We start from the raw sequence: 15039 nt of genomic DNA, 5'->3' as shown, positions 1-15039 counted from the left end.
ACATATTTTTCTCATTATCTGTATCTCAATAAACATACCTGATAGGCTGCCACTGATAAGGGGTCTTAAAAATACCTCCAAAGAACGTATTATCAAACTTGGAGCTTTTTTTCAACAAACAAACAATAAACCAGACACAAAACCAAACGCAGCAAACCAACAGCAGAATCCAAACCTAACATGGCAGGAGAGCAGCAGAGGTCGAGGGTATCACCAATACTCAACATGCCAGCAATAGCAGGAAATCTGTTAAATAAACAAGTCTCATGCAATATTGATTTGATTGCAAGAGAGGAAGGGAAGAAACCCTTCCTGAGTAAATCTGGTAATCTATTAACCAGGCAGCGTGAGGCCATTTCCAGTAAGCACCTGAGGAATTACTCATTCCATCCTGTACCCTGTTCCTAGCACTTGCCAGTCTCCAGTTCCTCACAAAACAGCAACATTAAAAAGCGATGTAAGTCCGGGAAATAGATTATGTTCCAAGGTGGAAAGAACATTTCCTTCCTGGCTGGTTTGTTTTTTCCTTACAGTAACCTGCAGGCCACTTTGAAGCCCACAGTGATCTATGAAAAGCATGGTGCAAACAAACTGATCCAATCTCCTTTGAAGTCCCACCTGAGACAGCACCATCCTGATCTGTTTCACCAATTAATGCTGTGTCTTCAGAGTTCTGCGTGGTCACACACTCCGGCAGGAGCTCGGTCTGTCCATTGAAACAGTTTAGGGCACAAGGCAAGAGTTTCTAAACTCACTCCTCAGTTAGAATCCTAATCTGCAGCCTAAATATATTCCTAATTCCCAATATATGTGTTATTGATGATATCAACTCTTTCTTACTAACTGTATGCACAAGGATGTCCTGATTGCATTTAAGGCTTGTGACTTGAATGTTCTAAATGTTACGGCCCCTTACTCAACATTAAAAGTCAATGCTACCAGAATTTCTGAGAAAGCTGTATAGTTATCACTGCAAGCTTAAAGGTAATTTAGACAAAACAGATAAAATTAAGAACTGTTTGCACAGACCAAACAACACGTAACGATAACAGGAGAGCTATTTACAAGTACGGTAATTTAGAGGATTTCTTCCTGTGCTGTAGGATTCTATAATGTGTATCTTCTAATAATACTCATTGGCAGTTTAAACCATTCACAGATGATATTCATAAGGATTCTTGTGTCCTAACAACACAGGGCTGAGGATTCAGGTGGCAAGAGCAGCCACACCATTTCAGTTAAAGGGAAAAGGGAGGGAGGGGGAGGAAGAAAAAGAGAGGCAGAATGGCACAAGCTAATTTAGAATATACTGTTCCAGAAAATAAGAAGTGGTTTAATGTTATTTATAGTGTTATTTAAATAGGATGAAATTAAAAACTGCAACTGAATTTAAAAAAAACACTAAAAAATCCCCCAAATATTTATTTTGTAACGTTATAAACTGAAAAGTTGAAGCTCTGTTTTAGTGTCTTTTAGATGCAACTCAAGCAGATCTGCAATGTTTTCAATAATTCATTCTATACACTACAAGAAAGAAAATGTTTGTTTTTTCTAGGCTTCAGAAAGAGGAAAGGCTGAAGATGGGACCTTGTAATCATCCACACTCGCAAAAAAGGTTCATTATTTTCATCACTGAGCTGCCAAACTCAGGAGAGATAAAAGCAATGTTCACTGAGGAGAAGTGAAAATGGAAAACAGGTACGAAAGCAAAGACAGTCATTGTGGAAAACAATTCTATCTGCTTTTATGCACTGAGTAATTTAAACTCTAAAATATTAATGAATTTAGACTGGAAGACTGTCCCATAATTGCAGGTTTTACTACTCTGACCATCCTTATCGCACTGTACACTCCTTCATCCACTTTCTAGTTAACCGATATCTGCAAAGGCTGAACACACAATCACCGGGGTCACTCCTTACCCACCTACACTACCCGCCATGCTCCTTTTCACACGTCTGTCTCCTCTTTATTTCTCGGTAGCTCACATGAGCCGGGAGTTTTTCCTACAGTTTGCCGACTCCTCTGAACCTCCTGCGGAGCCCAGCGCTGAACGGGAGCTGCAGGGAGACCGAACCGGAGCTGCAGGGAGATTGCATAGGAGCTGCAAAGAGACCGAACGGGAGCTGCAAGGAGACCGAACGGGAGCTGCAGGGACATTGCATGGGAGCTGCAAGGAGACTGAACGGGAGCTGCAGGGACATTGCATGGGAGCTGCAAGGAGACTGAACGGGAGCTGCAAGGAGACCGAATGGGAGCTGCAAAGACACTAAATGGGAGCTGCAAAGACACTAAATGGGAGCTGCAAAGAGACCAAACGGGAGCTGCAAAGACACTGAACGGGAGCCGCAGGGAGACCGAACGGGAGCTGCAAGGCGGCTGCCCTGGCGGAGCAGCCCCTGCCGCCCCCTTTCCACCCTGTGCCCACGAGCACTGTCCTGCTGCATGGGAAGCACAGCTTGGGCTCTCAGCCATGGGCATCATACTCAACAGATCATTATCTGTCCTTCCAATCAACAAGAAACCTTTGCTATCAGCACATTATATACAAATCCATGTTTTCTCTAGCCCTAACTTAGAGCTAAGGGGTTTTTAAAATCAACTGTGAGTTACTGAATTCAATAATGAATATGGGCTATCTTTATGCCATTTTAAACATTATTAATATTCAAATTTCACAGCAAACAAAACCCCCAAACAACCCAGCAGTCTAATTCTGAGAAAGGCATGATTGGATGTGGAAGAGGGAAAACCAGCAGTCTTGCCACAACACCGAGGAGGAAACCTCTGGACCACCAGACAATCCAGAGATCTCTGGAATAAAAGCCAGGGCAGAGTGCTGTAAAAGGAAAGACAGAAATTTGCCTACTACAAACACAGTTTGTTTCTGATGGAGAAGTGGACTCTGAGCAGCAGAGCTGGGATGTTCCCGTGCCCCAGGTGCTCAGTGCAGGGCGAGACAGCTTCAAATCCAGCTGCTATAGCACCGCCACCAGCTGCAAGTAACGCTCCAAATACCCTCAACTATCGCTATTTTACAGACTCATGCTTGTGCATTATGTCAATTTAAAGCACAGTGTAAAACCGACCATTTAAGGAGACACAACCTAATTTGAAAAGCAAACGTCTGGAAAGCAGAGTCAAATCTAATCTAAAATACGAAGAGAGAAGGGAATTCTAGAGAAAGACAGCTAAGAGAAGCACTGTTGAAAATGAGGTCATAATACATGCCAAAAACTAAAGGTTTGTGGGGTTTTATTTTTAATAATGTCCTATTTAATGACATTTATTTCATTATCTTTATTTCAATAGTGACATTTTGAAGCATTTTGTGCAGTATTTACAGAACCATTTCAGAGTACTTCATGTATTCAGCACTAGATGCTACTCCGAAATGAGAACTTATCCACTGATTTTTCTTCATACTAAATTTCGATCAGGCTATTATCAATTGTTGTTTTAATAGTCCCAGGTAAATTCTAAATTTAGCTTTTAGCAGTTTTTTAAGAGGGAAAACAATGCCTGATGTAACGTATAAAAATTCTCCCCGCCATGCAGCACTACACCACAAATGCCTGTGAACCAAACCTGCCCATTACTTCTGCATTTTCTGTCCCCAAGCAGCAAGCGACTGACCTTCCTTGAGGCTCTTCTGGCCGCTGGCCTCAAGGCATTCCTTCTCCTTCAGCGCCTGCACCGCGCCCGCGGGCAAGATCTCGGAGAAGCCCTGTTGCTGCTTCTTGGAGCTATCGATCATGATGAGAATCCTTCAGAATGGCAACATCCAGCACAGGAAAGACAACCCAACTGTCAGCGAGCGGCGCGCTGCCGTCCCGAGCGCCGCTGCGGTCCCGGCTCCTCGGCAGCGAGCGGGGTGGGTGTTCTCAGGCGCTCGCGGCCATCGCCACCAGGCGCGGGTGCCCTGCGGAGCCGCGGGGCTGCGGGCACGGAGCTGCGGAGCAGAGCCCGGAGCCCAGATCCCACCTCTTTTCCTAGACAACCACTCCCCCTGTTCCTCCAGTCACGCTCGCTTCCTCTGCACATTCGCCTTTCAACGTGCGGCTCCATGGTCAATCATTTGACAAAGAGTGAGTCAAGCAGTTAAAAATAAATCCAGCAGTTGCTGAAGGAGCAGCATTCGCAGATACCTATGACAAATTGCTGCTGAGGACTCTCTCCCTTTCCCCTCCTCCTCCCTCCCCCAGCGCCCGGCCGCCGCAGCAGCAGCAGCAGCAGCAGGAACACTCGGTGTGTGCTGCCTGGCACAGCCGCTGCTCCCCCAGTGTCACCAGCAAACAAAGCTGCACCGTGGCCTTTGCAAAGGTTACTGGAGGAACCCTCCCGCCCCGGCTCTGCTTTCACACACATTCATCTGGCAGAGCTAAGCGGGAAAACCAGAGATTATTTCCATGTCTTTCCCTGCAGCGTAAGAGAGATTCTATTTCTTGCTGTATTCTTTTCCTTTTTGCATTACAGTCACACATCTCATTATTCCCAGCGGTTTTAGGAGGATTTGCTCGCCCAGATTCTCATCTGCCAGTCTCTCCAGTGTCTCCCATTTATCTTACACGAGTCGTCAACTTCAGTACCAACCTGCAAGATTCTGGAGAAAAGGATCCTCTAATTATCCAGCATTGGCCAAGATGGAACAGCAGACTAGTTTGTATTTCGGGTACTTAGAGAAAATAAACTGTACATAATTCTAAGTAGCCAATACATGTCAACAAGTAACTCTAGCAGGTGCATTCTCCCTTCCCTTTGGCCGAGCATGCTATCATTAGACATGTTTTCCACATGCCCACTTCATGTTTTAAATCCTTCAGCCTGAAATGACAAAGGACATCTCCGCTCAGAAATGAACCGTTTCACTTGTATGGCATCAGGTTTCAAAAGATCTCTATGCAATAACAAACACCCGGTGCAGAATTTTTACATGTGGACACCAGAGGACAAAATAATCCTCTCGCGTCTCTGGATCTTTGTCCAAGATCAGCTTGTCACCTGAGCAGCGCGCTGGGGCAGATCCCGGGGCAGATCCCGGATCCCTGCGGATTCCAAGGAGACTCACACTTACTGTGCTGGATCAACATGACATCTAAGGAGCTGAAAATACAGGCAAAACTCCCACAGCATAAATGATCTGAGGCAGCTCTCCCAGCGTAAAGCTCCATTGTTTGCACATAATCCGTATAAAAATCATCAGCGTAAATTAGAGTTTGCTTAAATACAAATTACAGACTATTCCAATACATCTGCTTTTGCAGTGATTTTTACTGAACACAAGAAAAAAAAAGAGCTCCTCCTTCATAAAGCCAACTCCTCACTGCCTGCAGCTGGAATGCTTATTATGCATAAGAAATAAAATTACATGTTCGGGAAAAGACATATCCAGACAAACAGAACACAAACCATACTGCTTAAGAAACATGTATGAACATCTGACACAGTCAGGAAATAGAATCTTACACAGTCCTGGATATACCAGATTGTAACTCTACATTTTTCTTGTACCAACAGAGAAGTTAACGTTTTGGATGGATTAATTGTATTCTAACAATATAACAATATGTTTTATGGGAAGGGTACAGAACACTTCATACATTTGCTGAAAAATCAGTACTTTGGTCTGAAGCCATTTTCAAATGGTTCAGAGAAGAGAGCATTTTGAAATTTAAAAAATCAACATACTAATAAAGAAATCTGTAATTAAAGAATCCGAGGAGTAACACATTCTCCTTCAAACATCGCAGCTCTGAAGGCAGGTCTATCTATTCCTATCTGCTCATAGTGCTTTATATAAATTCAGAGTGTACCCCCTCCACAGAAGTTGCAGGAATGAATGTGCTTGTGCTTCAGCCACGTGGAGTTAAGCCTAAAACTGTGCTTCAAATTCACCTCCCAGTTCAACACAAGTGAATATACAAGTTAATGTTTCAAAACAACTTCGAGAAGTCTCATCAAAATCTCAATAGTAACTTGCAAATAACTTTATGAAGAAAAGCAGGAGTCACAGAAATTATGGCAAATAAAAATGATGGTGTAAGGAACATTTAAGGAAGAACTGTCGGTTTTATATAACTGAGGAGCTGGTGCCTGACCCCAGCAAGGGGGAAGGACCGAGACACATCAGACTGTGAATCCTTAATGTAAAACACGGTCTTTTCCCTGAATATATACTGACACCTGTATACATACTGATACCTGTATTTACAAGTTATTTTAGGGGGAAGCGTAGCCAAAGTACCAGGAATCCATATCTTAAATAGATTGATACGGGGCAGAGTATTGTATGTGTCGGGGTGGTCTGCGAACCCTGAAGCACCAACATGGGGAACAGAGGAGGGGAACTGTAGCTGGGATTTTGGGGGGATACAAGCAGGGGGTTTTGCCCTATTATGTGTGTCTGCCTTTAGGTAGAACGCCCGGTCTTGCAAAATTGTTATTAAAATATGCTTTGCTGAGAGATCCTGCCTGGGCCTATTATATTTGCAAAAGAATTGTTTCCTACAATGGAATTCCTGTGCAGACCAGGAGAGACGTACGGTCAAAAGGATGCTGCATGTTTTCCTATAACCAAATATCGCAGGTGCCAATCAATGCGATGCGGTATTGAATAGCGGGGGCAGAGAGAGCAACTGAAGAGGAAGAAAAGATACCTTGGAAGAAGGAAATTGGTCTTGTTCAGATTCAGTTATACTGTGAATATTGAGGATATCTGCACGTTCTGCCGAGGGAACAGTTTCTCTTAAACCCCTCCATGAAGAACGACATTATCTCCCATGCCATTAAAAAGACTCCTATTCCAACGACACCTTGCTTTCCTAGCCACCCTGAATATACATTAATCCGAGCTCAACCAATAACGTTGATATACCGGCTCCTTGGGTATTTTTAGTGATAAGACTTCAAAGAAAAAAATAAATGACCATGTCTCAACACGTCCATTAGAAAAAGTAGCTCTGTGCCACGAGAAAAGTGCACTGGTGAAAGACTCGAATGGTGGGAACTTAATACTTTCCCATTCAAATTACCCATTTTGTCCTAGTAGAAACATTTCTCTGCAAGTATTAGTGAAACATTGCAACTTGTTTGTTCTTTGTCTGCTCTTTAAAGCCTTTTCTTCATTTTAGCGCTTACACAATAAATAGAACACAACCCATGAAATGTGAAATATATACCAAAAAACCTCCACTCAGTTGGAGATAATTTTGTGTTTGGTTTCTAAAAGGCAGCTGGAATGTGGATTGTCATTTGAAATTGATGGCATTATAAAAAACAGGCCAAAAAACTTCTTCAACTTGTTAAATTTTCCTCTCGTCTTTCTCTTCTGTGTACTCACATACAGAAGGTTTCAGAATAAAGGAAAGAGAACTACTCATTTCCAAAGGAAATACTTAATGGAAAGCCCCTGTGACTTGGACACGTACCTGTTTCCAAAGAGCTATTTCTGACAGTACAAATAGCTAAATGACGCTGAGGAACACACAGAAATCTGCAATGAGCCAGAAACACGAGTTCCCATCCAACAACAGAAGCGCCTCTTGCAGCTGAAAACAAATGTAAAGTGGTGCAGGTTGTATCTATCAATTAGTGGTTTAACCAATTACCCACAGCATCAGTGTAGCAACGCAGAAGCTGAAGTGAAAGACACACAGCAGGCTTTTTGTTTCCATACGAACGAAACGCCTTGAAATTCACATGAGGGTAGAAGTACCTCTCATTCTAATTTCTATTGAAGATCTATAGATTGCATACAAGTGGGTGAAATGAAGAAAAAAGGCTTCAGAACAGAACACCCCTGTCAGTTTGAAACCCCAAACCCAGTCACATCTCATTTAACAGCGATGTATAGTGCAAGCTTTCCACAAACAATTGGGTTGCTTCTAATCTAAGGTAATCCATGTTTTTTCTCTCCGTCCTCCTGCACCACAGATGTTCAAGTGTTCTGCCAACCTCCAGCCTCCAGAAAAAGCCTTATTCACAGGGAGGAAGTGCCGGATAGATGTTCGCCAAAATCACAACGTGCAGGATGAAGCAAGAGCAACCTCGTCCCTCCCAGCGCTTATCTGCCCCAGCATCGGGACCTGCGAGTGAGATCACCACCGGCTCCCAGCACTTGGAACCTCATTAAACACAAAGGAACCCAGCAGCAGCTGCTTGAGCAGAGCGTTCCGACGCTTCACACCTATGGAGCTCATGCCTTTGCAATCCCATTTAAACAAACAGTAAGAAACCAACCAAAAAGCCAAACCAAACCACACACACTATCCGAAACCTACAGATTAAACCCTAGACCAAAAATAGATAAATAAATAAATAGCCTTAGGTATTTAATCTATTTCACTACCTAAAGATTTTGAAGTGGGGAAAAAAAAGCTTAATTACTCAAACATTTATTTCATTTTGGCTTGATGAATTTCTCGGTCCTTTAGAGTTGTGTTAGAATAATCCAGCTGTTTATCATCATGTAATAATTTCTTCACATAGGAAAACAGTGCTCTGAATACCCAAACTAAAAGATCTCTTTAAGTAATCACTGCTGTACTTTATAATTTATTCTACTATATCTTTAAACTTCTGTTAACTCCAGGGTTTTTGCTTTGGGGTTTTGTGTGTCCCCCCTTACCCACCCCGGCTCCCCATCCCTCACACCAGGTTTCTGTTCTGCCGCCCCAGTTCGTTAAAGCCCCTTTCTGTTCTCTACCAGCACATCGCTCCTTTGCTTTGAACACTTCAGACATCGGTCAAACAACTCAGCAGTAAATCTCACACAACCTTACGCCTGTGTTTAAGATAAATATATGAGTCTCTCATCTTTGTGTTCTTTTACTAGTAATAGGATTGTATACTATGCTGTGCCTAAGGAACTACCTCAGAAGGACTGGAGACTTCTGCCTCTTTTCTCCACCACTGTGGTAACAAAGACCTAAGAAATCCATCTGCCTCAGTTAGTCCCAAAATTCCCGAACATGATGATATCAAATTTGTGAGTCTGCATATTGTGCTGCTCTTCTCCCACTAAAACCTGCACGAACTCCTTTCAAGGCAGGACATTCAGTGGCAGTGTCCACTGCTCAAGTGAAAATCCCCTACCATTCAGACAGCGAAATAAATTAGTGCATATTTTCAAAGTGCACAGATAACATACATAACATACATTTTAATATATAACTGCATATCTAAAATCATATATATAAATATATATATATATTTTAAAGAATGATACTGGGTCATCCACCACACTACCTATGACTTGCGAAAGGCTCCTGTGTAAGTGCCCCATGGATGGCCTGTTCTGTTGGCACCACATTCCGCTGTATCGAGAGTTAACATTTCAACACTAACATGCAGCTAAGATTCGGTTCAAATGATTTAAAACAATTATACAGTGGAATGTAAAATTAACTCGACATTCTTTTCTAGCTATGCATTTAGTTATCCACAAGGAATTTCAGGACAAAAAAAGTCAGAATAAGACAGTTTGATGAAGAGATCTCTTTAAAGGAAAACATACTTTCCGTATCTCCTGCCATCACTCACATGCCAAGCCCTCAAACAGGATCTTTTCATATATACCAGATGCCTTAAATTGAGCCAGTCACAGGTCATGTCTCCCATGTTAATCTCTTCACAATAAGCAGATAATTAAAAAAAAAATAAAATCTATAAATCAAACTAAAACGACGGACTGTTTGTTTATAAGTTTACCAAATGGAATGACCCCGCTGGAATTCTTTCATGTAGCCTGTGAAAATGTCAGAATATATTCCGTTTAAGAGGTCACGGTCCCTGGGGAGCTCTGAGTTTTGGCCTGAGTGTCTTTTCACATGCTTTAATATTTGAAAATTGTTCCTTGTAGACACTGACTGATGCCCTGGGAATGCTTGGATTGTGGGAACTGGCAGTACCAATGACAGAGACAGACTTACTGGGAAATCACTACCTACTCGGTTTGCTCTCCCACCTCGCAACAGATAACATTCAAATACCCACAGGCACACCAAAAGAATCCACACTTTAAAAGACCTTTTTTCTTTTTTCTACCAACACTGTTTGTTAAAAACCAAAAACTTCCAAAAACCATGGGACTTCCCCCACACCCCTAAACCCACAATGCAAAACACAGAGACAAATGTATATTAATGACAACAGGCCATGTACGCTTACAGAGGATTACTCAGTAGTGCGTTTGTGCTGGGTGTTCCATGGACTATCCAAACCTCACAGGAGGGGCAATGGCGGGATGGCCGGGGTGAGAAGGCACCTGTGCCAGCCCCGCTCCGGGGACGGACATTCACAGCAGCACTCGGCAACCCTTCTGCACACACGTTATGTATACACTACACCGTATACACACATCTACTGTAAACTTACAGAAATTGTATACTACTTCTGCATCTAGGTAAGTCTTTCAGACTTTGGGGGTGTTTGGGTTTTTTGTGCGTTGCTGTGGGGGTGTTTTGTTAATGGGAATATCTGTACGCTGTTTTCCCGATCTCATGGCTTTCAGCTTAGTGACTACCACGCTGCTGAATTTAAGTTGACATTTCCAACTATCTTCTGTGCCAATCAATTACTTTAATCAGAACGAAGTTTTCTATGTGTTGTTCCCTAATCTTCCCACTAGCCATCTTTCCTCCACTTTATCACTCCCAACTGTCTCAAGACAATAACTAAGCACAGTAACACAGCTCTGTACCATTAGGAGAGGAAAAGATCTGCCTAACTGTGGATCTCAAAAGAGTGGAAAAAACTGTCATACCCGGACACAAGGAGAACGTCCCAAATTTCACCTGATTCCTTAGTATCAAATTTGCAGCTTCAGCTCTACCAGCTGCACAGAGGATTAAGAATTTGTTCAGAAGCCACGAAGCTATGCCAAGAATGCATGTTAGCAGTGCCACATCATGAGGGAGTGAAGATAAGAGATAACAGGCAAACTAATATACCCACAACTCTTCTAGATGCCAGAAAACTTCCCTTGGTTCATCCAATTTATTTCAGTAATATTGTTAAGTGATGTAAATTCATTGAGTTGTTTCAGGACCGTCCGTCTCCCCGCTGGTTGCACCAGCCCCGTGGGAGGACTCAGTGTAAACCACCGGGAGTATTTGTTTTCATTTCGGTTTGGGCTTTTTGTGTTTGTGGGGGTGAACTGGTGAAAAGGTAACTTGTGCTGCTTTTTGGCCTCTTGTGTGCTGCACGGCCGGGTGCTGCAATAAACAGGGCACAAGCTGACATGATCGATGAATTGCATGAAATGCTTAATTACCCAGAAAGATGCAGACTAATGAGAAACGGAAATTAATTTCATTAGTAATCCAGCATTGCCCACAGCCGTTAACTTGAAAACAGCTCAAAAGAAAACTGGAAATCTTCAAATTGTGACAGTCCAGACAACCCACATACGACATCCTGGAAAGATGATTCTTTGCTATTACACCCAAATAGAGACAATTACACCCAAATACATGTTCTAACCCCAAATAATTCAAGTGTTTGCTTTAGAGACGGTGCAGCTGAAGTGTTCCACAGCCCTGCAATAAAACCTTTATCTAGCAAGTCAGCTTGAAAACTCCCATTTCTTGCCCTACTATTAAAATAGGAAACATTAACTGGTTAGGTTTGTGTTTCACAAACATTTTATGACAGAAGACATCCATCTGAAAAATGACATTTGAGATGACAAGAGTTATGTTGCTGCCCTTGTCTCTCTCTCTCCCTTCCTCACTTTCCAAATTATCTGTTTGTCTTTAATCACCTGCATGTAGGAAATGGCTGGAGAAGCTTAGGATGCTATTGCCCTCCAACAGCAATTTGTTATTGATCCTCCACTGTAAGTTACAACCTCTTCAGCAGAGCATGTGTGTTCCTTTGTCAACTCGAGGGACAACAGCTGCAGTGCAGCTTAACCTAACCCGTGGGATTTTGCACCAAAACCACTGAGCTATGCTGACCTGACCCCTCCCGTCAGCTTTGCTGTGTGCTCGCGATCTCTGGGCACACGGGGCAGGGCAAGGGGAGTAACAGGTACAAAAAGGTGAACCAGTAACACCCCACCAGACACGCGTGTGCAGTTTTCTGTTGCCCTGCCGTGATCACCTCCATGTAAAACCAAACCAAAGCACGAGCCTCCCCCATGTCCAGTGTCCTTGGAAAAGCCTGAAATGCAGTTCCTGTGCTAACTTGTGCGAGTCAGCTTAACAACACGAGAATACATCAGCCTTCTGCTGGACTACTGCCAAAAGGCTCACTCAAGTTAACAGGAGGTTTAAAGGATCACTACAAAAGCTCACAGTAAGCACAACGCTTACTGCATAAAAATATTCAACAAAAAAACCCTTAAACTCTTCAGATGTTGTCAGATCTTTTGCACAAGGACAGGATAAGACCTAGGAGGCTCCTCTTAAATTAATTTAGAAATATTTTAATACTACTAAAGCACCATTCTCTCAGTGGCAGGATGCTTAAACCGCATCAGAAAGATCTCTAACACTGAGAAGGATAAGAAATTGTACCAGTGTCCATCAAATGCTCCTTATCATGTCTATCAGCCTGTATTCCTCCACAAGTTCCCCCAATTATATTATTTTTCAACCTGCCTTGCAGGCTGTTGAGCCTTTTCCTTTCCCAAAGCCATAGGGCTGTGCTAACAAGGCCCTTGAAAGCGAGGCCTGTGGCCAGGCCCGGGCAGGCGACGCAGGCGGGGAGGCCGCGGCCCATGGGGGACTTGGGGAACCGCCCCAAAGACACTACAAGCTTTGCGGGAGGCCTGACACACACCGTGGGCAAACACTCTATCCTAAGTCATCAGAGGGATTATGGTAAATAATAAAGAGCAGAGTAACAGGGCGATGGCTCTGAGTGCGCTGGCACACAGGGCTGAGAGGCAGCTTTCCAAATTATTCAGTTCTCCCTTACCACTTTATTTATGAAAATCTCCTCCGCTACTTCAACAAGCCAGAGCCTTTAAGCATTAAAACCTCTTGCCACTGGCTTTTCTTTGGAAAATAAAAAAAGACACGGATTATATACAGAGAGAATACAAAACTTACATATAAATTATTTCACTAATTCATGAAAGCACGAAAATACCTTCAAGTTACGGGAAAAATGCCTAAGAAAAGAAGCAACTGCCCAATACAGAAGAACAAAAATGAAAGACGGAAGACCAAAGCCGTGGATTTAGCACCTAAAGCTGCATACCTGGTTTTATTGCTTGTTTGGTGATCTATCTTTATTACTAAAAGCACAAGGATAACAAAACAATGAAATTAAGTGAAGGGAATAAATACATACTTAACAGTCACAGCAAGGTCTGTCCAAGAGAAATCTGCAAGCTCGCCATCTTACATGGGGGGGGTTCCTGTTTAATTTAGGGCATTCTTGTGGTAATAGCCTTCAGAAATGAAAAGTTTGACTTAAGACTCAACACAGAGACCCACGTCATCCATTTCGGTTTTACCAGCAACTCAAAACAGAACAAAACAAAAACCCAGACAAATTTTCCAGAGGTAGAATTACACACAGGGTGCAAAAAACCCCACTTGGCCTCATTATGAAACAGCTTTCTTTAAATGTGTATTCCTGTTGCTACCTTGGTAGAAAGGTAAAATGTTGTAAGCTATCCTAAAACAAGCTTCTAGGGATACCTAGATATCACTTTGATATCGAATAGCAGCCAACAAAAATTACTGTCTCTCAAGTTACAATTTTTTTTCTGCCTTGCAAAAAGTAATTCCTAAGGAGCCAAAATATTAATAAATAAGCAACAGGTTCCTTAGTTTAAAACGCTTTGAATACCACATTAACTGATAAACTCTATTTCAGGATAGCCCATTTTTTTTGCTGTAAAGCTGGGATATTCAGATAGTTTTCTTCTTATTTAATAATGTTCATACCATTACAAGTGAATTAATAGCTAAACTGACTTTTAAAAGTGCTTCAAAAAACAAATGCTTCATTTACATACTTCAGTGTTCCCACTATTTAGTACAAATATTGGAAAACGAGTCTCCATTATTAGGAGATATTAGTGTGAGAACACAAACACCATCAATAAAAATGAAAGGTTTGTGCCCCTTCCCCCATAAAAATGAGCCTTGGCTGAGGCCTAACTTGCCTGATCCTTACTGTAACACTGGAAACCCCTTATTCCTAAGTCGCCATGCCAACATCAACAACGAGGAAAGGCACCGGAAAGATTCCCATCATGTACATCTTATTTTTCTTTCATTGTTCAACCTTAAGCCAGGTAGTCAATTAAACTTTCTGAGATACAATGTGAAACTTCAATTCTGTATTATTATTGTGGAAAAAAAACCCCTGTTCTCGATGATTATCCCAATTCTCAAAAATATTGGATTAATACTTCTATTATACAGTAGCTGAGGTTTTAAAACTATTTAGAAGTATAAAGAACTCAAGTCTATACGCCTCAAGAACCTCTTGCAGTTGGGGTTTTGCAGTCAGACCAGAAGCTGGCAGGACGGGCTTCCCACCAAACGCCGCGGAGCTTCCACGGCTGGGCTGGAAGAGCCAAGAAGGGGATGTGCTAAGAGTCCGTCTGAACATGGAGCACTATTTGCCTGAAACATCGTCATCAGGGACTGAGAGAACTGAGGCCCTGACAGAAAGAACACATGGACAATGACTTGGAGAGAGGCCCGAGGAGAACTGTGTTGCACAGGTCTCTCAGACCTGGGGGGTATTGGTAACAATGGCTGCTGTGTGGGCTTTGCCCGCTGCCTCAGCCAAACCAGACCCTGCCTCCTAAAAGGGATCGTTACACGGATCTCTCCGACTCGGGGACAAGAGCTGCCATCCAGAAGATGTGTTCTCACCTGCTGCCTCAGTCACACCTGCTCTCCACCTCCTCCCTCAAACAAAGGCCAACGAAGAAGAGCGTGCCCAGGAGCCCGCCAAGGGGCCTGAGGTCACCTAGAGAGAGACCCTCGAACGCAGGCCACGCAGGTGCAGGTGGGTCCTGGCACGCAGAGCGGGGATTTTTTTGGGCCTCTGCAGTTAAGCCTGGATTGC

At 42.9% G+C, this 15039-nt stretch overlaps 1 protein-coding gene across 7 annotated transcripts in view; it reads right to left on the bottom strand.

The window, feature by feature from the left end:
* The window catches only part of MRTFB (myocardin related transcription factor B), a 78088-nt gene that overhangs the window by 41220 nt on the left and 21829 nt on the right, over positions 1 to 15039 (bottom strand). Inside the window, exon 1 of one of the 7 annotated variants that reach the window (XM_065850937.2) lies at positions 3637 to 4120. The exons of 4 other annotated variants lie outside the window; for them this stretch is intronic. In XM_065850937.2, coding sequence (XP_065707009.2) covers positions 3637 to 3757 — 121 coding nt within the window. In that variant the 5' untranslated portion in view covers positions 3758 to 4120. Of the gene's footprint in view, positions 1 to 3636; positions 4121 to 15039 lie in introns of those variants that run through there. 2 more of the 7 variants (XM_065850931.2, XM_065850930.2) reach the window with 2 other exon arrangements.

This window comes from Patagioenas fasciata, chromosome 15, assembly GCF_037038585.1.
Source record: "Patagioenas fasciata isolate bPatFas1 chromosome 15, bPatFas1.hap1, whole genome shotgun sequence".
NCBI classification, from domain to species: domain Eukaryota; kingdom Metazoa; phylum Chordata; class Aves; order Columbiformes; family Columbidae; genus Patagioenas; species Patagioenas fasciata.
The sequence above is the reverse complement of the archived record's forward strand: the minus strand, read 5'-3'. Positions and strand labels throughout refer to the sequence as shown.